General features: G+C 53.6%; 1 protein-coding gene across 9 annotated transcripts; it reads right to left on the bottom strand.

Annotated features, from left to right (window-relative positions):
- Positions 1 to 14: 14 nt before the first annotated feature.
- On the bottom strand, positions 15 to 23,334 carry FLOT2 (flotillin 2). Of its 9 annotated transcripts, none has more exons than XM_057420749.1 (12): positions 23,180 to 23,334; positions 22,784 to 23,095; positions 11,078 to 11,159; positions 8,784 to 8,874; positions 2,829 to 2,952; positions 2,314 to 2,432; positions 1,759 to 1,872; positions 1,557 to 1,676; positions 934 to 1,148; positions 659 to 842; positions 374 to 523; positions 15 to 206 (listed from the first exon to the last, which is right to left on the bottom strand). In XM_057420749.1, the coding sequence occupies exons 1-12, from the start codon at positions 23,274 to 23,276 to the stop codon at positions 168 to 170; spliced, it is 1,647 nt and encodes a 548-aa protein (XP_057276732.1). In that variant the 5' UTR covers positions 23,277 to 23,334; the 3' UTR covers positions 15 to 167. The 9 variants fall into 9 exon arrangements, with proteins under 9 accessions (XP_057276732.1, XP_057276731.1, XP_057276733.1 ...); XM_057420748.1 differs by lacking the exon at positions 8,784 to 8,874 and adding an exon at positions 6,781 to 6,871 and having other exon boundaries at positions 23,180 to 23,333; XM_057420750.1 differs by lacking the exon at positions 8,784 to 8,874 and adding an exon at positions 6,781 to 6,871 and having other exon boundaries at positions 22,784 to 23,045; positions 23,180 to 23,303.
- Between the last annotated feature and the right edge of the window lie 122 nt (positions 23,335 to 23,456).

Here is a 23,456-nt window from a genome sequence, read left to right as displayed (position 1 = left end):
CAGCTGATCGGACATGCAACCTTCTGGCCCTACAAAATAAGGCACCAGAGCTTCGAAATGAAACCCTGATTGTCTTTGATATAAAAGGAATTCCCACGTGTTGAAGGCAGTTGATGTCTGAGTGCATTAACAGGGAGTGATCTTCACTAGCTTTGGCTTGGCCAGCCTCATGCCTGGGCTCCGGTGGCTTTCTGGATGAGGGGAATCTGCAGGAGGGGAAAAGAAGCTGTTAGGGCTGGAAAAGGGAGAGGCAGGAAGCTCCCTGCACGCTGTGGCTGGGCAAGGAAAGGCTCCCTACGAGTCTGGAAGCTTTCAGGCAATTCCCTACGCCCTGAAGAGCTGCAGGAATTGCAGGTGCTGGTGCATGGCTCACCTTTGTGAGATCCACACCGGTGAGGGCACGCACGGAGGCAGGGATCTCGGCCAGCAGACGGTTCACCTCCGACATGGTGCTGTTGCTCTCTCCACTGAGGATAACGATCTCATCCACTTTGGAGAGGGGAGCAGCCACTTTGGCAGCGATCTGGGGAAGCAGGGTGGCATGAGCAGAGTGAAGGAGCTGCTCAGCAGCCTGCTGGGCAAAGCTCCCTACACACCACAGGAGACCTGGCCCAGCCTGGGATCTCCCCGGAGCAAGGGAATGCTGCTCCCTCCTCACCTCAGGCAGCGCATCCAGCACTAGAGCCAGCTGGGCAGCTTCTCCATACTGCTGGAGTGCTTCAGCTTTCAGCTTCATCCGCTCAGCCTCTGCCATCCCGATGGCCTCGATCACAAAAGCCTCCGCTTCCCCGATCTTCCGAATCTTTTCCGCTTCCGCCTGAGCGAGGAGGACCTGCTTCACCCTGCAAAGGGAAACACAGCCCTCCAGCAGCCCCGATCCCTGCGCTGCTTCCCTCCATCCTTCCTGCAGCCACAGGCTCAGGGCTCACTCACTTCTCGCCCTCGGCGATCTGCTGGATGCGGTAGGCTTCGGCCTCGGCCGGCCGCTTCACGGTGGCGATGAGCTCCTTCTCCATGCGGATGATCTCTTTCTCTTCCACGTCGATCTGCTTCTTGCGCTGCACCACCTCGATTTCAATCTCCTCCTGGCGGATCTTCTGCTGCTCCCGGGCGCTCTGGAGCTCGTAGGCGAGCTGGGCCTCTGCAGTCTGCACACAGAGACATGAGAGGGGTCTTGGCCATCCTCTCCTGCGCACGGACGTAAGGGCCCGTGGCAAGCACTGAAAGCAGATACATACAGCTCCTGCTCCCAAACCTCAACCCAGGGGTGGCACCCCAGTCCTTAGAGCTGCACTTGCTGTCCTTCCCTATGCACTCTTCCATAGCGTTTGAGCCCCACCAGCTCCAGGTTCAGCATGGATGACTCTCCCCATCCTTTCCTCTCCTCGTCCCACCTAACTGTTGTGAACAGAACCCAGGTTTCTCTGTTTCAACCTGGATTCCCCACCTCCAGCTCTCCTAACACGTGCAGGAAGAGGAATCTGACAAGTCCCAGAGATACCAATACCACGAGGAACGAGGCAGGGATCAGCAGTGTGCTGTCAGACACCTCTCACCTTAATGTTGACCTCCTCACTGAAGGCAGCTTTCTGCAATTCAAAAGCCCGTCTGGACTCTGCTATTTTGGTATCTGCCATGAACTTGACATCCAGCATTTCCTTCTTGCACTGTGCCTCCTGCAGACAGGAAACAGAGAGCAGAGCTCAGCTGGAGCAGAAGAGGCTGCTCTAAGGAAGCCCAGCAAGGCTCTGGACTCACCCGAATGCCAGCATCTCGCTCGGCTTCTGCCACCCCAATGTCTGCATCCCTCCGGACAGCTGCAGTCTGAGTCTTCCCCAGGGAGCTCAGGTAATCCACTTTATCATAGACATCCTGGAGAGGGGGAGATAAGTCATAACCACTTCAGATGAGTGATTCCATCCTGCTCGTGTCCCGCTGAAGCTCAGAACAATCACTGGTGCAGTTAGGCCAGGGTCAGAATGAGCCATGTCAGCCTGCTGCCAAATCAAACAGGGGTGACAGGGGGAGCTGGGCTCTCCTGACATCTTCCCTCTGTCTCCCTGGCAGCTCAGTTGTCAGTGAGCTCTCTCCTCAAGCTGTGTTTACAGAGGCAGCTGATTTAACTGGGTGCTCTTTGCCATCTGCCTGGATACAGGACATGCAGCGGCGGCTGTCATGGAAACACCCGGAGGGCTGGAGCCGGCTGTAAGCTGGAGTCTGTCACCTCACTGCAGCAGAGAAGCCAGGGCCAGGCTCTGTTCTGCTGCTCCTACAGCTCTGCCCCATAGCACAGCACCCTGCACCTGAGCATACCTTGATGGTGAAGCTCAGGATCTCGATCCCCATGCGACCCACGTCGGGAGCTGCCACCTCCCGCACCAGCTTGGCAAACTGATCCCTGTCCTGGTAGATCTGCTCCACTGTCAGGGTACCTGCAGAGGGGAGGAAGGTGAAGTGCTTTATTTGGAACAGGTAACACACAACAACATGGGTCTAAGCTCAGCAACATCCCTGCTGTCCCTAATCTCCTCAGGTCTGGGCGCCAGGGTGTGCACCAACATCTCAGTGTCACAGCACAACCACCAGACACATGTGCCACCTGGATCCCATGGGGACTCAGACATCTCTGAGTGCAGGCACTGCAAACCTATTTATCACAACACCCAGGAGCTGCTGGAGGGGTGGAACCACCTCAGATGTCACCTCTGCAGAGAGCAGAGGAGGCACCCGCTGTGGGTGCTGTGGTGGCAGCGATACTGCTGGGAGCAGCCATCAGAGAGGGGAGAAAGCTACTCAAGATGCCTTCAAGACTATGAGTCCCCTCACACCTAGGATGGAGCGCAGGTGTCCCTCCAGTGTCTGAAGGACCACGTTCTTCACATCCTGCACGTTCTTCCCCAAGAACTGCTCGCAAGCCACAGCCAGGAGCTCCTTCTCGGTCATGATCTTCACCTAGAGAAAGGAGACAAAACCAAAGGGACTGAAGGCTGCTGCTCAAAGAGGCACAGGCACCCAACAGCAGCAGCAGCAGCAGCAGAAGCAGCAGTACCACCACCAGGCTGCCCCCCTGCTACTGATGCTCCAAGGGACCATGCTGAGCTGTCACCACGGTCACCCAGGCCACCAAACCAGCCACTGCTGCTGGGGACAGCCCTGCTGCAGGCACATGCATGGGGCAGACACCTCTGCAAACCCCACTGCAGCTCAGTGTGGAGAGGTGCTCCCTGCAGCCATCTACCCCACAGCAGCAGCCATGGGGTGATGTTGGGGCAGGTCCCACCAGATGAAAACCCTACCAAAAAGCCCTGAGCTACTGCACCAACACCAGACCTAGGAGGAGAGGGCTTTCTAGTACTACCCCTGTCCAAAAGCCATTCTGTTACCTTTCTCTTCCTCCTCCTTCACTAGAATTAACTTTTCTGACACAGGAAAAGCAGGGAACAAGGAAGAGTCTCACATGCCCAAGGAGCAGCTTGGGAACAGGGGCTCCATTCGGTGTTCCCTGCAAGGAGAGATGAGATGAGATGGCCATAGTGCACTGGTTTGCCCTTCTCGTGGCTGGGAGCTCCCAAAGGCACTCTGCAGTGACCCCAGTGTGCTATGGCCAGGACCTGGCTGTCCCACTCTGCATGGTCAATGTGATAACAAACCCCAGAGGTGGGACACAACTACCCCAGCACTGCTTTCATCTCCCCGTCAAAGCCACACATAAAAGCATCCCTAAATCCAGACATCCAGGGTCTCCAGATGGTTCTGCTGGTCATGGGGCTGCTTTTGAAAGGCAAAGTGGGTTAAAAACGAGACGTGTGCTCGTGGAGCTCTACAGGACCCAGCTATGAGGAGATACAACCCACCAAAGTGGCAGCTCCTGGGGACCAGGTCCAGTTTGCACATAGGGATGTCTCTGTGGCAGCACCAGAGAAGGAAGCAGGGCCATACCAGGCACACAGCTCTGCTGGGACCTCTGGGTGCTGAGCCAGTCCCACAGCACCCTCTGATGGAGACACCTGGGCTGGGCAGCGCCTCCTGTCCCATGAGATGCTGGTGGCACCCAGCACAGTGCCCTGGCTGCTACCCGTGATGCCAGCCCGGTCCTGGCTCAGAGACCTCCTCAAAGCTGCCCTCTGATGGGTCCACAGCCTATAGACCTCATCCCTGCTCTGTTAACCTGTGAGTCCAAAATGATCCTGCAGCCTAACCTCTGGAGCCAAACAGCAGCACTGCCAGGGAGCAGGATAGCTGGGACCAGCCACCACCTCCTAAGGGAGAACCACAGGGCCAGGCCATGGTGATTTCTCGTCCTTGCACCCCAAGGCCAGCAGTGTGCTCTTCCCACACAAGGGGGAGTTGGGAGAGCTGCTCACGGAGCTGCCCCCAGTGTGGGTCCTGCACAAGGCTCATCCTGCAGCAAACAGGAGGGTTTTGCAATACCAAACCCAATCAGACTCAGCAGCAAGGTTTATGGTGTGCATGTGCCAGCAATTCCATCCTTTGTGAACTACAGATAGGATGGAGCAGGGTGTTGGTTAAGAGAGTCCCTGGGGGGCTTAACAGGAACAAGAACAATTCAGGCTCTGAATAAAGCCTGCACCAGTGAACCCTGGACGGCCTGAAGGAGCTGGGCTGAATATAGATGTCAACCTACAAAGCCAAAGGGTGCACAAAACAAGCCAGAGCTGAGCAATCTGCGCTCAGCTTGTTGCCTCTTTCAGACAGGGCACTGCGACACCGGGGGCTGCTTCAAAAGTCATTCACATCAGAAAGAGTGGAGCTGGCAGGAAATCAGAGAGCTCCCATAAAGCCATCCCAATGTGGATCGATAGCGCTGCACCCAGCTCCAGGCAGCTGCAGCCACAGCGAGGGCTGGGCAGGGACAATCCAATTGGCTTGAGGCTCAGGAATGGGACAGGGGGATACGAAGCCCAATGTGGCTTAAGGCAGCAGCACCCCAAGCACTCAACCAACGCAAGACAGAAGCTATTGGCGTGTCCTCATTACACCAAGACAAGGACAGCATCCTTATGCACATTAAGCCCTTTATTAATACAACAACCACTCTTAAAGGTGGTAAAGGTCTCTAGGAATCATTTCTTGGCTTTTTTTCCTTTCTTGCACAAGCCCTTGAAAGAAAAAAGGTTTACTTCAAAAGTACTTCTGCAGAATCAAGGTAACCTCCGCCATGCACAGCCCCAGCTGCCTCAAACCTGCTTTCAGCAGGGCAAATCCTTGCAGCTCACAAGCCTAAACCTTTAATAATAATTGAGAGTGAAAGAAAAGAACAGTGAGAAGAGAGAATAACATCACTGAGCTGGATTGGGAGCTGCAGTTTTAAATCAAGGCACCCAGTCATCCAGCCTGCTGTTACCATGTACCAGCCTAGACCATTCTGTAGGCAATGGAAGGATGTCCCCAAACTGGGTCAAAAAGGGGTGCTGGCTTCAGAGAAATACCTTTTCCAAATAGAGAAGGAAAAGCCTACACATTTGTGAGATGTGTGTGAGGGGGAACATGGGTGCAGGCATTTTGCCAACCATGCAAAGACTGCTGTGGTTATGTGATACAAATATGGATATGGGATATATATATGGATATAAAGAACTGAAAAGGGAAAACCAGGATGCTGATTCACATCACTGGAGCCAGGATGAGGCCAAGATGCTGGCTCCTGTGCATGTAGCTCCTCCCCAAGAGCAGCAGGGTGATGGGCACTCCACTGTTGAGTCATGGTCCTGCCCAGCCCTTCTGCTGTGTGTGTGAATTCAGAATCCACTCCTGGCTGGATCCCATCCTCCCTTACACAGACACAGCCCCTCTGCAATGTCAGGTCAGAGCAAACCAATGAACCTGGGCTGGAATGCGCTGGGTGGAGTGTGTCAAGAGCTTGGTTTTAAAAGGGCTGCATCAGCCATGGTGCTCTCCCTTGGGGGGGCTTTAGATGCACATGGGACATCACTGCATCACTGCTCACCTCAAGGAACGTGGCAGTCACCTCTCATGCAACAACAGACCTGGACATGCCTCGGACACACGGTGACCACAGCCTTGTGTGCACTGAGAACCACTCTCTTGGGTTTCTTACACCCAGAATGAGCTGTCAGGAGCAATTCTCAATCAAAGCATCCAACTGCCTGTTTGGGGAGTCAGGTTCTGTCAAAAGCTAACAACGTTTTCCTGACAGCATCCTCCCCAAGGCAGGACCTGGACACGAGACCCTGGATGAGGACTTAGCTCAGAGTCTAAGGAACTTACTTGTTTGTGTGCTATCACAAGCAGCAAGGAAGAAGGCTTGAGAGAATCAAAATTCAACTAAAGCCAGCAATTTTACGCACAAATTTTAGTGCCTGGAGGGATTAAGCTCTTTTTTAAGCTTTAACTCACCGTGAAGAATTACGAGGTCCACATGCTAATAATAATAATCCAAAGCAACATAATGCTCAATACTACCTCAGGAGTGAGTGGCTCAGTCCTGCAGGGTCACACACAGCTCCACGGGCACCACACTACATCAGCATTTCACACACAGGTCAAGCCACCCACAAACAGCTCATTTGCCACGTGGACAAATGAGACTGGGGAAAAAGAGGAATGATTTTTGGGAAGAGGAGGACAGATCACAACTCCCTTCACAACATGGGACGTGTCTGAACCAACAAGGACAGTGTGTACACGGATTTCAGAGCAGTCGGCTTCTGTTCCTGGACAAGAGCCACCTCTTAAGGAGGAAAACAAGATGTACTTTAGAGACATGCATTCCTGAAATGATGGTTGGAGTTACTGTACCTGTGCCACACCTGTGACAGTTAAAGCTACCCCCTCCGCCGTCTCTACGTCCTCACACCTGGGCTGTAACGTCATTATCTCTAGGGAAATCCTGCCAAAAAACGCAAGATATTTGCACGTTTCCAGGTTACACCCACTCAGCTCTTCCCTTTGCACCTCCTGCCCCGGGCAACTTGCTGCACTCATCACAGGTAATGTAAGACAGGCCCAGAATGCAGCCGAGAGGCTCCACCTGTGACTGGAGACAGACACTTTGGTCAAGAAATAGATTTTCAGATAATGCTTAAAGCAATTCATCAGCAGAGGAAGGCTGGGAGCCAGGCTACAAATGATACCATGACCCTTTCCCTTCTGCTGGGCTAGAAGGAGACCAGAAGCTGGCAGCTTTGGGACCACAAAGGGCCTCCCACCAGAGGCTCATTGCGCTGCGCTGCCCCGGTGCTCTCGCTGGCTGCTGTCACTGGTTTAAAAGCACAGCATGGACCTGGGGTGCTCCTGCCCCATGGTGCCACCCCCATGGAGTGCAGGGCATGGCAAAACCTGGTGTTGATGCTGCAAGAAGCAGCCCTGCCTTTGCCCTCACTGGGTCAGCATTAACACAGACCTACCTCCTGATCTGGTTCACCTCTCCTGATACTCTTCCTATGTCCCGTGATCCAAAGGCAGACAGAAGTGAGTCTCCAGCTCTTTAGGGCCGTGCCTATGTAGTATCAGGCATCCAGGAACAGATCAATCATAGAATCATGGAATGGTTTGGGTCTGAAGAAACTTCAAAGCTCATCCAGTTCCAACTCCCCTTCTATGAGCAGGGACACATTCCACTAGATCAGGCTGCACATCCTGCAGCTCCAGGGCTTTCTCAGTCACTCAAGGTGAGCTCAAGTTACTTTGGCCAGACCTGGCAATCTGCAGGTCATGGTTTGGTGAAACAAGAGACATGCTGCTTGGCCACGGCAGGTTCTGCTGCAGGAAGCAAAGCCTGGCTCTCCCATCAACCCTAACAAGCCGGGAAGGGACTGGGAGTCAGGACAAGGAGCCACAGGACAGAGAACTTGTGTCAGCGAACATTAGGTCAAACCTCTGAACCATGAAGGGGCTGCACTGCGCCGCTGTGTGCACACTGAGTCGCTGCAGGATTGGCTGCAAGTGCTGAAATCTATCTCTGCAAGTTCATACCTGCCTTGGCCAGTGTCCTAATGAAACTGGCACATGAGCTGGGAGCTGATAAAGCAGATCCCACTGTCCAGGATGCACAGAGGCATTTTCTGCATTCACAGCTTTAATCAGCTAGTGCAGGATTTTAACCTTCTGAACACCTAACCTACACTTTGAGTTTAATTGACTGTGCTGCTCGTTAGCCAGCAAGTCACAGGGATGCTTGGTAATTACTGTTACACCGGTTCCTAACCGCTCACAGTGTAAATGTCAGTCCTGTGTGCTGCAACTCATCCAAGGTCTCTATGCTGTACTTTCAAACGTGACAATATCCAGACCAGGCACTGTCTCCGTGTAGAGGGAGTAGGGCTGAGTGGAAACCCATATTCAAAACTGCAGAGCCAGGTACAGTTGTCATTTGCCCATATGTGTACAGGATTCCTTTTGAAATGGCACAAAACCTGCCCCAAATCCAGTCTGGCCTGCTTGTGGCTCCACACAAAAGCAATACCCTTCTGCTCTCCACCAAGCACACGGTGGAAACAGTGCTGTCAAGTGAAGGGTTACAGCTGGGGCGAATGTCTGCAGCATTATCAGAAGAAGCCAGTACAGCAATGCTGGATTTGGGATTTGCCAAGTGTGCATCTGTCTGCATTACCTATAAGCCATGGAGTGCGCCCCAGGGCAAGTGCCAGAGGAGGGGAAGGAGAGGTGGGTATTGACATTTCAATTGTCCCATTAGAAAACCATTAGTTTCTATGTTATCCTGCTGCTGCTGCTGCTGTTGCTGCTGCTCAGAACAGAGGGATAAAGTCAGACACAGTGTTAGGAAGCTGGTGGATTATTACCTGTGCAACCCCTGTTACGTACAGTGGGACCCCCTCCGACGTCTCAATATTCTCACAGCGACAGAGGATGGTCATAACCTCCAAAGACAGTCTGAGCAGCGAGGAATAAGGGTAGGACAGCAAATATACAAAGCAGTTATCAGAGAGTAAGACACTCATTGAAAAGGACAAGACGAGACTTTCAGGTTTCAGCTTCTCCCTGGTCAGTTTGCCTTTCTCCCACCTATTTCTCCCAGGGCTTCATTAACACTGGGCCAGACCAGCTCCCTTCATCACAGCTTCTTTTGATGAGGTTGAAGGGGCTCATCTCAACCCTGTGCGCCACAAGTCACTGCAGATGAAACTGAGCCATGTATCCCACCTGGACTGACATCCTGCAGGAATTCTCTGCTGGAAGCAATCTTCACACACAGAAAATTCCCTCCTGTAATGATTCAGATGCTTCTATGCCAACATTTAAGAGGGGACAGGGAAGTTTTAAATGCTAGGGGCCTGGATACCCACCCCTGGCTCAAGCATTGAGGAGAAGAGAGTGCTTCCAAATGCTGTCCTGAGAAGATGAATAACGCCACTTGGCTCCCCCAAAGGCATGCAAGACCGTGCTGCCTCCCTCTCTGCTTTTCTTCCTGACCCTTAAACAAGGACAGGACTTTTCCTTTCCTTTTCTTCCCCAGTCCTCAAGGTTGCAGCAGGATAAGAGCCCAGCACCCTGCCAGCTCTAACTGTTCCTTTTGTTCCCAGGTTAGTGCTACCTGGCGGGATGCCGCTGACAGGAACACAATTGCTGCTGCCTCTCTTGCTTTCAGCACTGGCAGCCCCAGAAAAGATGTCCTAATTTCAGGGGAGGAAATCTGCCTCACTCTTCATGTTAATGCAGCAGGCTCCATCCGTGGCACGGCTCATTTGGGAAAGGTTCTGTTTTCCAAAGGAGAACTAAGCCCCGTATCCCATGGTGTGAATCAGAGGATAGATTTTAAAGTCAAAGATTTGTGTGGGTGCTGGAATTGCTGCCAAGAGCCCCGTTGGCTAAATAATGCACAGACCTCTATCATATGACAGCTCACTCCTGGCAAGCAGCTCTTGGCCCTGCACTCAGCCTTTGCTTAACTTAATAAGTGAGCCTCCTGAATACATCTGCTATGCCCTGCACACGGCAGGTCAAGGTCCTGCACTGTCCTCTGCGCTTCTCACGCAAGAGGAGGAGCTGGAACCACTCATTTAAATCAATGGTTCTCCCATGAGATACCCCACAGAAGTTTGGGAATGAAGCTTGTCCGGATCAAATGGAATTATTAAGGACTGAACCCACAGGTTGGGCCTTTCCTTCCCCTCCTGCCTCATATGAGCACCTCTGGAGAGCCCAGGCTAAAACGTGTGGTGTTAGCTGAGACCTCTTCATGCTCTCATAGCAACCCTGAGTATGAGCAGTCTGGAGAGGACCTGGGAGCTGCCACCAGTCAGTCAGCAGCAGCAGCCAGGACCCCTTTGCACAAGGCAAAGCTGCCTGCTTCGAGGTGAAGAGCAGCTACAGCAGTGTATCATCTGCAGAGCAAGGGCAGAACGTGCTCACTTAGTCTGCTGGTGGCAACAGGTGAACAGGGAGAAGAGGTGGCAAGATCAGGCAGTAAGGGTTAACTCTGACCATCACTCAGTGCAAAACCCAAAAGTCTCATCATTATCTTTTTCCCTGCTATTTTTTTTTTACACAGATGGAGGAAACCTGCATCAGTGAGCATGGGGGAGGTGTTGAGAGCAACACTCCCACCGATCCTAAAGACAAAGAGCTGTATGAGCAGGACAGCAGCATTATCAAAGCATGTTAGTTCAGAGACCAGTGCAGGAAGAAGCAGCAAGCAAAAACCACGACTGAGGAAAGGCAGAGAAAGGAAATCCCATGGTTTTAAATAGGAACACACTCTGCTCCCAAGGTGAGAGCAGTCAGCACATTGCTAGGAACAGAGCCTGGAGGAGCAGGAAGGGGCACTAGCCACTGCATGAGACAAGCTCTGGTGAGCTCAGGGATGAGCCAGCCCAGTGCTTTGCTGCCCAGCACCTCTGTGAGAGCCTGGAGCACAGCAGAGGAGAGCAGGGCTCCTCTCTTCCTTAGCACCAGCACAGGATGGAACACACTGACCAGCCAGGCTGCAGCCCTCTCAACTTGGTGGAGTTTCTGTAAATAAACAACTGGGTTTGAGGAGAGGTCCCATGTTCCTAAAAATACTGCTGACTGCCCCACTGGGATGGCTTTGCTGAATTCCTACTCCAAAACCACAAAGAACAGGGGGGGTCCTTACCTTTGGGTGTCAGTAATGCACCACCAAGCCCAGGCCCAGCCTCCGTACACGTACTGCTTGACATCAGAGCCGCAACAGCCACCTGCAGCACAGCAGAGATGTAGGGATGACACACACCAACCTGAGTCACGAGCACAACTTCAAACAAGCCTTGGGGTGATGGGGAAAGGGCATCCTGGGGAGGGGTCATTGGTTCCTCCAGCCCCTTGGAGCACAGGAAGCACCAGTGCTGCCAAGCCAAGCTCTGCAGCATGACCCAGACAAATCCAAGCATGCCTGCAGGATCTGATGAATAATGAACACAGAAAACTCTTTCCAAGATCCACAGCAGCCCTGGAACACCCTTGGTCAGCCATAATGCAGCTGGCTACCGGGAACAAAACACTCTTCCTCACCCTCATGGGCCTCACACAGCAGTTTTCCAAAGGCAACCTGTGGTTTTTTAGAGTTGTCTTGTAAAAGTGGGAAACTGTGATAATTCAGTGGGAAATAACATACAAAGAGTGACTGGATTTCAAACCAGGATTTTATTTAAGTTTTGTTTAGCAGTTTAAGCACTTTTAGCAAAGACAGTTCATGCTTCAGTATTTTTAACCGTGATGCACCAGCTCTGTTATGGAAAGCCAAGCAGGAAATCCATCTCCTTTCCCTTGCACCCTTTAATCCACCCAAAAGCTAGCAGGTCACTGTTGGAGGAGGGACGAACCTTGGAGCTCCCCCAGAACATCTCCTAGTTTGGGCTCATGCAATACTACAGTGCCTGGAGCTGTGATGGCCCATCACAGAGCTGGCTATGCCCAGATTTAGGTCAGCTTCCAGAACTCCTTTGATGCACTTAAGATTTGACCCCAGAGAAGCCAGAAGATTCTCACATCTTTGATCCAAGGAATGAGCCCCCTCTTACCTTTCAAGGAGCACCCTGCCACGACCAGCCCCAGGTTTAATGCTTGGCAAGAGAGGAGCTCTGCAGCGCCCTGGCTTGGACCAGGGCTGTGAGCTGCCTTCTCCCAGGCAGATGAACCCAGCAGTCCCCCCCTAGCCTGTCATCCATAACCATACTTATTACAGCAGCACCCCAGGGCACCAGCAAGGCGAGCACTGCACCAACAGAGCAGCAGCTTCAGCCCTGGGGGATGTATCTACGCAGGCAAGACAGAGCCAGAGCCGGCACACAGGGAAAACAGCACGGCTGGAACGCCGTGGGAGGGGAAAGGGAGAACTATGAGACCAGCAGACAGCTCTTTCAAGCTGCAATAGGTCAAAATGAAGAAGCAAAGGCAGCACACATCCAGGCCAGTGTGCTGGCAGAGCTCTCTGGACCACAGGAGAGGCCTTCTGTCTGTCCCATCCTAAAGCGTTTGGCCATCTTCTGCTCTCAGCTAAAGGTACCACCTGCTTCACTGGCTTCCATGCAGTGGTTGATAAACCATAAGCAACAGCCTCGTCTCCAATTCTTCACCTTCCAAGTAGCAAGTAAACACAAATGGAGATGGGTTTACACACTTCTCAGGTCTCCTGTGCTCCACAGGCCTGAGGAACATTCTCCTGCCACCTCCAAGGCAACCTCCTGATAGCTTCTTCAGCCTCTGGATAGCTTCTTCCTGTAGCTGGAAGGCTATTTCAGCCAGGCAAGCAGTTACAGAAGCTGATGATACAACATCCTGCAGCATTTCAACTGCAACGCCTCTTAACTTTTCCTGGAGGACGTCAGCCCAGTTAGCTCAGCCTTTTAGCCAGGCCCTTGTTTTCCAAGAACAGGAAGGGAGGTGTTCCTGGCAGCTGGGAAAAGCAGCTCCACATGGAAAGGTATTTGATTGCAGAAGGTCTATGTGGCCTTTACCAAACCTCTGGTAATTGCTTCATAATAATGTTCTGAGAAAACCCTGCACCCTCAACCCACTGCTCACAAGAACGTTCCTCCCCACACAGATGTTTCTTCCCTTCCGCAGGAAATACCTTTGGCATCACACCCAAAGCGAGCCCCCTGTTTGCTTCCTAACGCTGCTCCACAGCAGTTTACTAAGCTAGATTATATGTCAAAAAGTGTTCAAAGCATAAGGAAAAGAGGGAAAAATCAAGACATCAAACAGGAGCAGGATGCCAGCTGGTTGCTTTCATGCAGGCTGGACGTCTGAGCGCAGCAGAGCTCTGTCCTGGTAACACAAGTCGGATGAGCCGAACGCTCATTTTCCATTGCAGTCCCGCAGTCTCTTTCCCAAGTCTCAAAGAGCAAGTGAAAAAGGAACCAACAAAGCGAAATCTTTGCAAGGCTTAAGAATAACCCCTCTTGCACAATGAGATTTGGCAGAGAAATTGCCTTTTCCGGCTATAATACACCCACTGTTCCAGCAGCCCGGGTCTCACAGTCGCTTGGCCATCGTTTCCACAAACATCCACTGCCTCTTCCGGGGCAGTGTGCAGCAGCCAGGCACACTACAAACACAGGATTCATCACCAGGAAGCTGCCATCCAGCCTGGCCTCTTCCCAAATGAAGGGGTCCCGTGTTCAAGCAAGAATTCCCAGAGGCAGGAGAAAGCACGTTGTCTGTTTGGGTTTGGTGGGGTTTTGTAATGAGATGAGATTCATCGCTTGGGAGTTCGGAGATAAATGGAGCTCTCAGCAGACACAGGAAGCTGCTGCCCTGATGGATGGCATGCAAGGAAGAACAGCAGCCCCAGCAGGGACACAGGGCACGAAACAGCAAAGCTGGGACAATGGGAGGCTGGGAACAAACTCAGTTTGCTCTCCCAAGGTAACTGGAGGCAATGAGCTTGTATTCTGGCAGGAACTGGTGAGTGTTCAGAAATCAGGTCATGGTAAGCAGGCTGCTATGATAGCTTGATAATGATATTCCTTCCCTGAGACTGCCACAGGCTGCAGACAAGAACAAAGCAGACACCATCACCCTCACCTGCACAGACAGAGCTGCCATCTCCTCACCTCGGTTCAGGGCAATCTGTGCTGGAGTCTCCTCCTCCAGAAGGACCCATCACCAAAACAGGGAATAAACAGCTCGGTCCAGTGGGACAGAAGCCAGGTTTGTAGAGAAATGGCCCCGTGTCATGGGGTGTTAATAAACGAGTGCAGAAAGACAAGGGGGACAAAGATAACTGAAACCAGTTACTGACAAAAGACATAATGGAGATGAGAGAAAAAGCAAAGGCATAAAGAACATCATGTAATAAAGCAGGGTCTTGACTAAAGCCAGTCTGGTTCTTAGGCCCTGCTGTGCATAAAAATGAGGTTTTGTCCACATGCAGAAATGGGGCAAGGTTAACGAAAATTAATTTCAGAGAGTGCAGGGTTCTGAGTTGAATCCATAAAATCCTTGGATGGTCACTACAGCAGATGAAACGGATGCTGGCTAGCTCGCTTTGGATGTGATCTGTATCAAAATGACTGCTTAAAGGCTGGAAGTATCAATGCTCAGAGTGAGTTTAAAAACACACATTTAGTTTGATTCATCTTGTAAAGAGAAACTCACAGAAGACAAACCACAATGAAGTTACACAACAAAACCACAGAGATGCTACCCCAGAATTCCAAAGGGAAAGCTCCGAAGCTATTCTGTCTACTTCCTTCTCCTGCCATGCTTTCTGATGAGCCATCTGCAAGTCTTGGACATCTAACAGTTACCTGACAGGGGAAACCTTGAGTGCCACCACCTGCAAAAAGCTGAAGACCTACCCCCAGAGGAGAAACTACATCCCCATATGCACCAGCAACCTTGTGCTACAGACTTGAAACAAGCTGTGATGCTGCACTCTGGGCAGCAGCCACGGAGCACCACAAGCAGCAATAAATCAACTGCAGGTGAAGATTCTTGGCCAGCCAAAATGAAGAACCTAAGGGCAGGAGCACTCAAACCTGGCAATGAGTGCCACTAGAAGTTTCCTGCATGGCTTGCCTGATGTGAGAGGTAGAAGACCTCAACCTCAACCCTCAGATGGCTCTTGCTGCTCACCACATCTTTCTGCCAGGACACAGCCTGGACCTTCTCCTTCCATTTTCTCGCTATCAGCTGTTCTCACCCAAGTGTTGTTCTCCGCATTTCTCCTTGTTGAACTGCATCATATTTCTTCCAGGCCATTCCATCGCTCTGTTGAGTTTGTTTTGATTCTAATCCAGGTCTTCAAAGCTCTCAAATCCATTCCTAGCTCAGTACTGTCTGCAAATTCAATAAGCACATTCTCAATTCCATTATCCAAGCCAAAACAAGGAACATACTTGGTAAATCCTTTCAGCTGAACAGTGAGGCACTGTCAAGTTCCCTGGCAACCCTTTTCCAGGCAGTTTCATATTAATTTTACAGTATCTGAGAAACCAGTTCCTCCTTGCACTGTGGACTGTAGCTCTCTCTCAGGAATGGCTTGCAGAGCCTCAAGAAACCTTTATTTTCAGGCTTTCAACTTAAGAGAAATACCATGAAAATGGCACAGCGACACTGGCTCCAAATCAGGACCAGTTCTTGTGGGGAAAAAAGGGATGCACTAACAGGATGCAAGAGGTTAGAACAGCTCTGGAAGGGTTAAACCACCCCTGGCTGCTGGGGTGCATCAGGAAGTGTTTACACAAGAAAGGAATTAACTTCTTTTAAACTTCTTTTACTCTGACAGAGATCAGGGAGCCTCCAAGGGTGAGGCAGGAAAGCAGAGTTTGAGAGACTGGGCTGGGCTGTAGTTTGCAAGCTGAATTCTGAGAAATCACATGAAACAGGTTTTAGTAAAGGCAAGGTGCACGTCAGAGGCTTCTCCCCATCCCCTGGAGCACTGACCCACCTAATGGGGAAGTCAGGTTAGCTGGACATGGCTCATGCTCAGCAAATACAAGGAATTGTTTTCTTGTAGGCATTTACAAGCAGTGTACTTGTTTCAGTGCTCTCCCAGGAAATACAGCCAGGCTGACTGGGCAATTCCCCTGCGCTTTCTTCCTCCTTTCATACCCTGAACTAATGCTGAAAGAGCAGTTTGTTCTGACCCGGAAATATGGGTGCCAACCTTCCCCTATCACCCATCTCCAAGGGCTCACTCCAAGCTCCTCTGGCTGTTGGACCATTGCTGTGCGGTGCTGCCCCGCAACTGTCAACATTCCCAAAGGAAAATGTCCCAGCTGTAGGGATCCAGAACATACTATTTACTTAGGGTGACTGTAAGATGAACGTGGCCATTACAAATTACATCTCCTTACAGTGAGACTGCAGAAAGATCCTAGCATTGTATTTCATAATTAGCAGATTGATCCTTAGCCACAAAAGCTAGACTTCAACCCAAACCCAGCATTATGCATCCAACAAAACCTACTTAGCTGCTGGGAACATTCTGGTATCAGCATGAACAGGTACTTTGTGTATTGCCCTGAAAACTTGACTGGCTCTTGGAAGACTCAGCGATGCCAAAGCCTCCTCAGAACTTGCACCAAACCTTGATAGCAAAGTTAGGCCCACATTTTGGAGACACCATCATTGCCTCTGTAGGGTTTGTAGAGCCTGGGCTCTACATTTCATGGACAGATTGGCTAAGAGTGAAGTTCTTAGAAGGAGATCAATATTGCTCAACCAGAAGGATGTAAGTGCCATTAGAGTGCTGACCTGTGCCTGGGAAGCAGCTTCCCAAATAAGGCTGCAAAGCTCCTGCACACACAGACATTCCCCAGGCACGGCTGGCTGCTCCTGGAGCACTGGAGGAGCCAGAATATCTTACAAGACAGTGAAAAGAAAGAACACCGTTCCCTGGAAACCCCCATGTGCCACCCCAAACTTCAAGAGGCACAGGCTGGATGTGCAATAAGGAAACTTTTCAGTGAGCTTCACGAGGTGGAGGTGCCTTCCCACAAAGTCCTTCATATAACATTCGTATGGCAAATCGAGACTGTGAGCCAGAAGCCTGCTTTTAATATTATTTGCTGTCGGTTTATTCTCACCTTCCCCTTCTCCCCCCACATCCAACCTAACAGCATGCAAGTAAATGCTGCCGCCGCCCTCCTTCCTCTCTGCTTTACCCTGGAGGGACACGGCTGAAGTTCCTGGAACTACAACTGCTTGTAGTTACACGCCTCCCACTAATGCCTTGGCATTCATTGTGTACGCACGGAGCAGCTGCAGGCCCTGCAGAGCTCCCACAACCGCTCAGCCTGCCCCTGAAGCTCGCAGCCAGTGCTCTCCGGAGACAGCAAGCGCTTGCAGACCAAGTTGGGCAGCGGCAGAGGAAAACCACGTGTGGTGGTGTGGTGGCAGCACAGAACCCAGTTCTGACCGACAGAGCCTGGCATGATTTACGCTTCCTTCCCAGAATGTGGTTGTACATCGAGGAGTGTCCCCGGCTGGCTGCTCCCAGCTGTGGGAAAGCCTAAGACTTGGAATTGTGAGCAGATGCCACAGATTCCTGCTGGCTCATCCTGCAAGCTGTGTTTTGTACACTTCAGAGCTGAACAGATGCAAAAATCCAGCTTTTTAAGGGCTGGAAGGCATCCCGGCACACCTGGAGCACGGCTTCCCTAGTCCTCCCATCTCCAGACACGGCATATTCTCCAAGCAGCACTGATTCCGATGGGGGTCTCGCTGGAGGGAAGTGCAGCACCGGCTCTAGATCCCAGCTGGGAACTGCAGAGACGTGCAGAAGACCAGGGAAAGCACAAGGAATACTGCTGCCCCAGGCAGCGCTGGGTGCGGTTTGTAACTCCTTAGAAGCAGCAGCCACAGCGAGCATCGTTGTTTCCAAAACCGCAGCCTGCTTCTGGCTTCTCCCCAGTAATTCCCGTAACAGGTTTGTTATCCGAGAGAGATGGAATGATAACAGAGCAGCCAGAAGTAAGGGCCACAGCCCGCTGGAGGCTTTGGCTCCAACACCACCACAACACAGTTTGACATGCACAGCAGAGCTGTGACGGTAGCACAGCCTTGACCTTCACATGCATTTCCGCAGGGAAGGTTAGGTCTGAATATCACAGCTCCTGCCCCAAAACTAGCTGAGTGTTGACAAAAGGATGTAACATGACTGAGGACAGAATTGACCAACATCTGTAAACTAACCTGGTTATTATCTTGCACTGGGCCCAAGCCTGTGATAAAGAGTGAAGTACCCAGCTCTTGCAGCAAGCTGTTCCATCTCCTAATAGGTCATTAAATCCTGCCAAAGCGCAGCCTGGAGCTTTGTCCGAGTACTGAAGCAGCTACAGGTTGAACCAGACCTGGTGATTTCGCTACGGCTTCAATTGAACCCTAACTTAAGCAACCAGCTCTCCTGCTGATGACATTGCACACGTGTGACAGGCATCAACTGTGACCACCGCCAGCACGGAGACAGCGCCGGTAACGAGGCGGCAGCGGGACGCGATGGAGACGGGCACGGCAGGGCCAGGCGCTGCCCTGAGCTGCTCTCTCCGCCCCAGCGGGACGCTCACACCCGGCTCCGCTCCCCAGCAAAGCCCCCATGCACGGGGGAGGCTCCCGGTGCCCCAAGCCAAAGGCTGCTGGCGGGGTCCCAGAGCCCTGCGGGTGCCTCCGCCCGACATCACCCGAGCGCAGCAGCACCGGGGTGCGCCGCCAGCACCGCAACTGCGCCCCGGGGACGCGGTGCCAGAGCCGGGGGTCCCCGCTGCAGGGAGCTGCCCTCTGCCCCGCTGCACAGGGACAGCCGCAGCGGCCCCTCATGACAGGGACCCCCCCCCAGCGCCCCATCAGTCTCCCCACACAACTCCCTCAGGTACCCCCAAACACACCCCCCAAGATCCCACTCCCTCCCAGACGGGGTCCCCCATTCCCCACCAGCTCCCTGTGTCCCCCCACACCAGGGACCCTCCCCACAGCCCCCCCATGACAGGGTCACCCCCCCAGAGCACCACCCAAGCCCCCTCAGCACAGAGACCCCCAACACCCGCGCCCATGACAGGGACCCGTCCTGGCAGACCCCATTAACGCAGACCCCGATGCCCTCAGGGTCTCCCCTCTCGCCATGACACGGACCCCGGCCGTACCTGACACGACCAGCGCCTCATTGGGCCCCACCGTGTGGCAGTTGCCCATGGCGCCCACCTCCTCCTCCTCCTCCTCCTCCTCCTCCTCCTCAGCCGCCCGCTCCCACAACCCGCCGCGCCGCTCGCCACACCCCAGCGCGGCTCCTCGCCCCTGCGCGCCGCCATGTTGGGGAGGTGAGCAGCGCCGCTGCCGCCATCTTAGGCAGGTCAGCGGCGCCGTCGCCGCCATGTTGGGGAGGTCGGCGGTGTCGCCGCCATGTTGGTGTGTGCATGGGCGGGCAGGGAGGGGCGTGTGCGGGCTGCAGGGAGTGCGTGTGTGTGTGTGTGTGTGTGCGAGGTGGGGTGTGAAGGGAAGGGGGCTCTGCGCGGCAGCATCCTTATAGGTGTGCAATGTATGGTGTGTGCACTGCAGTGATTGTAGGTGTGCAACACACTGTGTGTGCACTGCAGTGTGATTGTGGGTGTGCAATGTATGGTGTGTGCACTGCAGTGATTGTGGGTGTGCAATGTATGGTGTGTGCACTGCAGTGATTGTGGGTGTGCAACACACTGTGTGTGCACTGCAGTGTGATTGTGGGTGTGCAATGTATGGTGTGTGCACTGCAGTGTGATTGTGGGTGTGCAATGTATGGTGTGTGCACTGCAGTGATTGTGGGTGTGCAATGTATGGTGTGTGCACTGCAGTGATTGTGGGTGTGCAACACACTGTGTGTGTGTGTGATTGTGGGTGTGCAACACACTGTGTGTGCAGCAGTGTGATTGTGGGTGTGCAATGTATGGTGTGTGCACTGCAGTGATTGTGGGTGTGCAACACACTGTGTGTGCACTGCAGTGTGATTGTGGGTGTGCAATGTATGGTGTGTCCACTGCAGTGTGATTGTGGGTGTGCAACACACTGTGTGTGCACTGCAGTGTGATTGTGGGTGTGCAATGTATGGTGTGTCCACTGCAGTGATTGTGGGTGTGCAACACACTGTGTGTGCACTGCAGTGTGATTGTGGGTGTGCAACACACTGTGCATCACAGTGTGATTGTAGGTGTGCAACACACAGTGCGTGCACTGCAGTGTGATTGTGGGTGTGCAAAACAGTGTGTGCATTGCAGTGTGACTGTAGGTTTGCAAAACACAGTGTGTGCATTGCAGTGTGATTGTAGGTGTGCAATGCATGGGGTGTGCATTGCAGTGTGACTGTAGGTGTGCAACACACGGGGTGTGCATTGCAGTGTGATTGTGGGTGTGCAACACACGGCATGTGCACTGCAGTGATTGTAGGTGTGCAACACACGGGGTGTGCACTGCAGTGTGATTGTAGGTGTGCAATGTATGGGGTGTGCACTGCAGTGTGACTGTGGGTGTGCAATGCATGGGGTGTGCATTGCAGTGTGACTGTAGGTGTGCAATGCAGGGGGTGTGCATTGCAGTGTGATTGTAGTTGTGCAAAGCACAGTGTGTGCATTGCAGTGTGACTGTAGATGTGCAACACAGTGTGTGCATTGCAGTGTCATTGTAGGTGTGCAAAGCATGGTGTGTGCATTGCAGTGTCACTGTAGGTGAGCAAGGCATAGTGTACACACCACAGCATGATTACAGGTGTGCAAAGCACAGTGTGTGCATTGCAGTGTAATTATAGAATCATAGAACAGTTAGGGTTGGAAAGGACCTTAAGATCATCTAGTTCCACCCCCCCGCCACTAAGCACTATAGGTGTGCAAGGCACAGCGTGCCCACCACAGCACGACTACGGGTGTGCAAGCCATGGTGTGTGCATTGCAGTGTGACCACAGGTGTGCCAGCTATGGTGCTTATAGGTGTGTACAGCAGGGTGTGCGCACTGCAGCGTGACCACAGGTGTGCCAGCTATGGTGATTATAGGTGTGTACAGCAGGGTGTGCGCACTGCAGCGTGACCACAGGTGTGCCAGCTATGGTGATTATAGGTGTGTACAGCAGGGTGTGCGCACTGCAGTGTGATCATCGGTGTGCCAGCTATGGTGATTATAGGTGTGTACAGCAGTGTGCGCGCTGCAGCTACCACAGGTGTGCCAGCTATGGTGATTATAGGTGTGTACAGCAGGGTGTGCGCACTGCAGTGTGACCACAGGTGTGCCAGCTATGGTGATTATAGGTGTGTACAGCAGGGTGTGCGCACTGCAGTGTGATCATCGGTGTGCCAGCTATGGTGATTATAGGTGTGTACAGCAGGGTGTGCGCGCTGCAGCGTGACCACAGGTGTGCCAGCTATGGTGATTATAGGTGTGTACAGCAGGGTGTGCGCACTGCAGTGTGATCATCGGTGTGCCAGCTATGGTGATTATAGGTGTGTACAGCAGGGTGTGCGCACTGCAGTGTGACCACAGGTGTGCCAGCTATGGTGATTATAGGTGTGTACAGCAGGGTGTGCACACTGCAGTGTGACCACAGGTGTGCCAGCTATGGTGATTATAGGTGTGTACAGCAGGGTGTGCGCACTGCAGTGTGACCACAGGGGTGCCAGCTATGGTGATTATAGGTGTGTACAGCAGGGTGTGCGCACTGCAGTGTGACCACAGGTGTGCCAGCTATGGTGATTATAGGTGTGTACAGCAGGGTGTGCGCACTGCAGTGTGACCACAGGTGTGCCAGCTATGGTGATTATAGGTGTGTACAGCAGGGTGTGCGCACTGCAGGCTGTGCAAGGCGAGCCACGCAGCACGCCCACGCCGTCACAAGGCATTACCGGAGGCCGCTCCATTCACCATGGTCACGTTCAGTGCTGAGCTGCAGCAGTGCCACGCAAGGGCCTGTCCCCATCCCCATCGCCATCGCCATCCCCGCACAGCCCCAGCAGGCGCTGGCTGCCCTCCCGCAGCTCCCGCGCCAGGCGCTCATCCCCACCGGGCGGGCAGGGGTCCTGTGGGGCGCAGTTGCTGAAGTAGCAGCCGCTGAGGGGCTCGAGCCCATGCTGCAGGGCGCAGTGCAGCGGCGTCCGTGCACCCTCGGCCGCGTCGCGGAAGAAGAGCCGGGCCAGCGGCATCAGGAGCGGCTTCAGCCAGAGCGGAGCGTGCCGGAACAGCCCCGTGTCCACGAGCCCTGCGAGGGACGGAGCAGACGCGTCACACCCTGCACCACGGGCCCTTTGGATGGGCAGATATAATGGGGTTTTCCCTCGGGTGCTGCCGGAGCTTGGGCAAGGCTGGTGCATGGTGGAACGGGGCACGAGGGTTTGTGCAAGAAGGGTGCGTGGGTGCGCCGTGCAAAGGGATGGACCCTGCGTAGGGACACGCCATGGAAGGGGATGCCCCTGCGCAGGGACACGCCGTGCGACGGCGTGTTTCATGGCAAGGGTGCACTGTGCAAAGGGATGTTTCATGCCAAGAGTGTGTCGTGCAAAGGGATGCACCGTGCAAAGACACAGGCCACGCAGAGGCATGTTCCATGTAGAGACACGCTGTGCAAAGGCATATTCCATGTAAACAGGCATGCTGTGCAAAGACATTTCATGCAAAGGGACGTGCTGTGCGAAGGCACGTTTCATGCCAAGGATGCACGGTGCAAAAGGCCACCCTGCGCAAAGGAGGGCACAACATGCAAAGGGATATTCCACGCCCAGGACGCATCGTGCAAAGGGAGCCGCCAGGCAGATCACCCTCCACGCAAGGTGTGCTCCACGCACTGCCATCATCCACCACGCAAGAAGCCCCCAGTGCAAACCACGCTCCAGGGGACACCCCATGCCAAGAGCACCACGTCCCTACCTGGGTGCGCAGCATAGCACGTGACGCCGGTGCCCCGCAGGCGCGCGGCCAGCTCGCGGGCGTGCAGCACGTTGGCCAGCTTGCTGTCGCAGTAGTCCTGGAAGGGACCCAGAGGCCCCGGGGCCGGGCTCCCCAGGGTGTGGAGGCGCAGGCGGGCGGCGCGGTGGGCGCTGGAGGCCACGATGACCACGCGGCTGGGTGCGCAGCTCCGCAGGCGCTCCAGCAGCAGCTCCGTCAGCAGGAAGTGCCCCAGGTGGTTCACCTGGAACGCCAGGCTGAAGCCGTCCTCCGTCGTGCCCCCGGCGCTCACCCCTGCCGAGGAGGCAATGGTGGCACATTGTGGGTGCTCTGGGGGTGCTGGAGTTGTGGGGGGGGGGAAGGGGGTCTATAACTCACCGGCGTTGTTGATGAGGAGGTGCAGGTGGGGTTCTTCACGCAGGAAGGCGCTGGCGAAGGCGCGTACCGAGCACAGGCTGGCCAGGTCCAGATGCATGAATCGCACATCTGGATTCCCCGTCTCCTGTGGGCACAGCACGGCCTGGGGCAGGGCTGGGGCACCATGGGGTGGGGATGGATCCCACCCAGGTGAGGGAGGGCTGCAGGGTGCTGGGGGTGCCCTGGGATGCTTGGAGATGTCCTACGGGGTTGTCCCTGGGGTGTGCCGTAAGAGTCT

Source organism: Pezoporus wallicus, unplaced genomic scaffold (genome assembly GCF_028554395.1).
Source record: "Pezoporus wallicus isolate ANWC-B61680 ecotype Strahan unplaced genomic scaffold, APGP_CSIRO_Pwel_v1 contig_14787, whole genome shotgun sequence".
In the NCBI taxonomy this organism is placed as follows: Eukaryota; Metazoa; Chordata; class Aves; order Psittaciformes; family Psittacidae; genus Pezoporus; species Pezoporus wallicus.
This window is presented reverse-complemented; position numbering and strand designations above follow the sequence as displayed.

Bases quoted from the DNA above. Each gene is read 5' to 3' on its own strand.
- FLOT2 (XM_057420749.1), bottom strand. From the start codon at position 23,276: ATGCATCTGGACCTGGCCAGCCTGTGCTCGGTACGCGCCTTCGCCAGC. The intron at 1,677-1,758 runs GTGAGTCCAGAG...TCCTGTCTGCAG, and splicing joins AGCGAGATGCTGGCATTCGG to GAGGCACAGTGCAAGAAGGA. The intron at 207-373 runs GTGAGCCATGCA...CCCCTCCTGCAG, and splicing joins CCGGTGTGGATCTCACAAAG to ATTCCCCTCATCCAGAAAGC.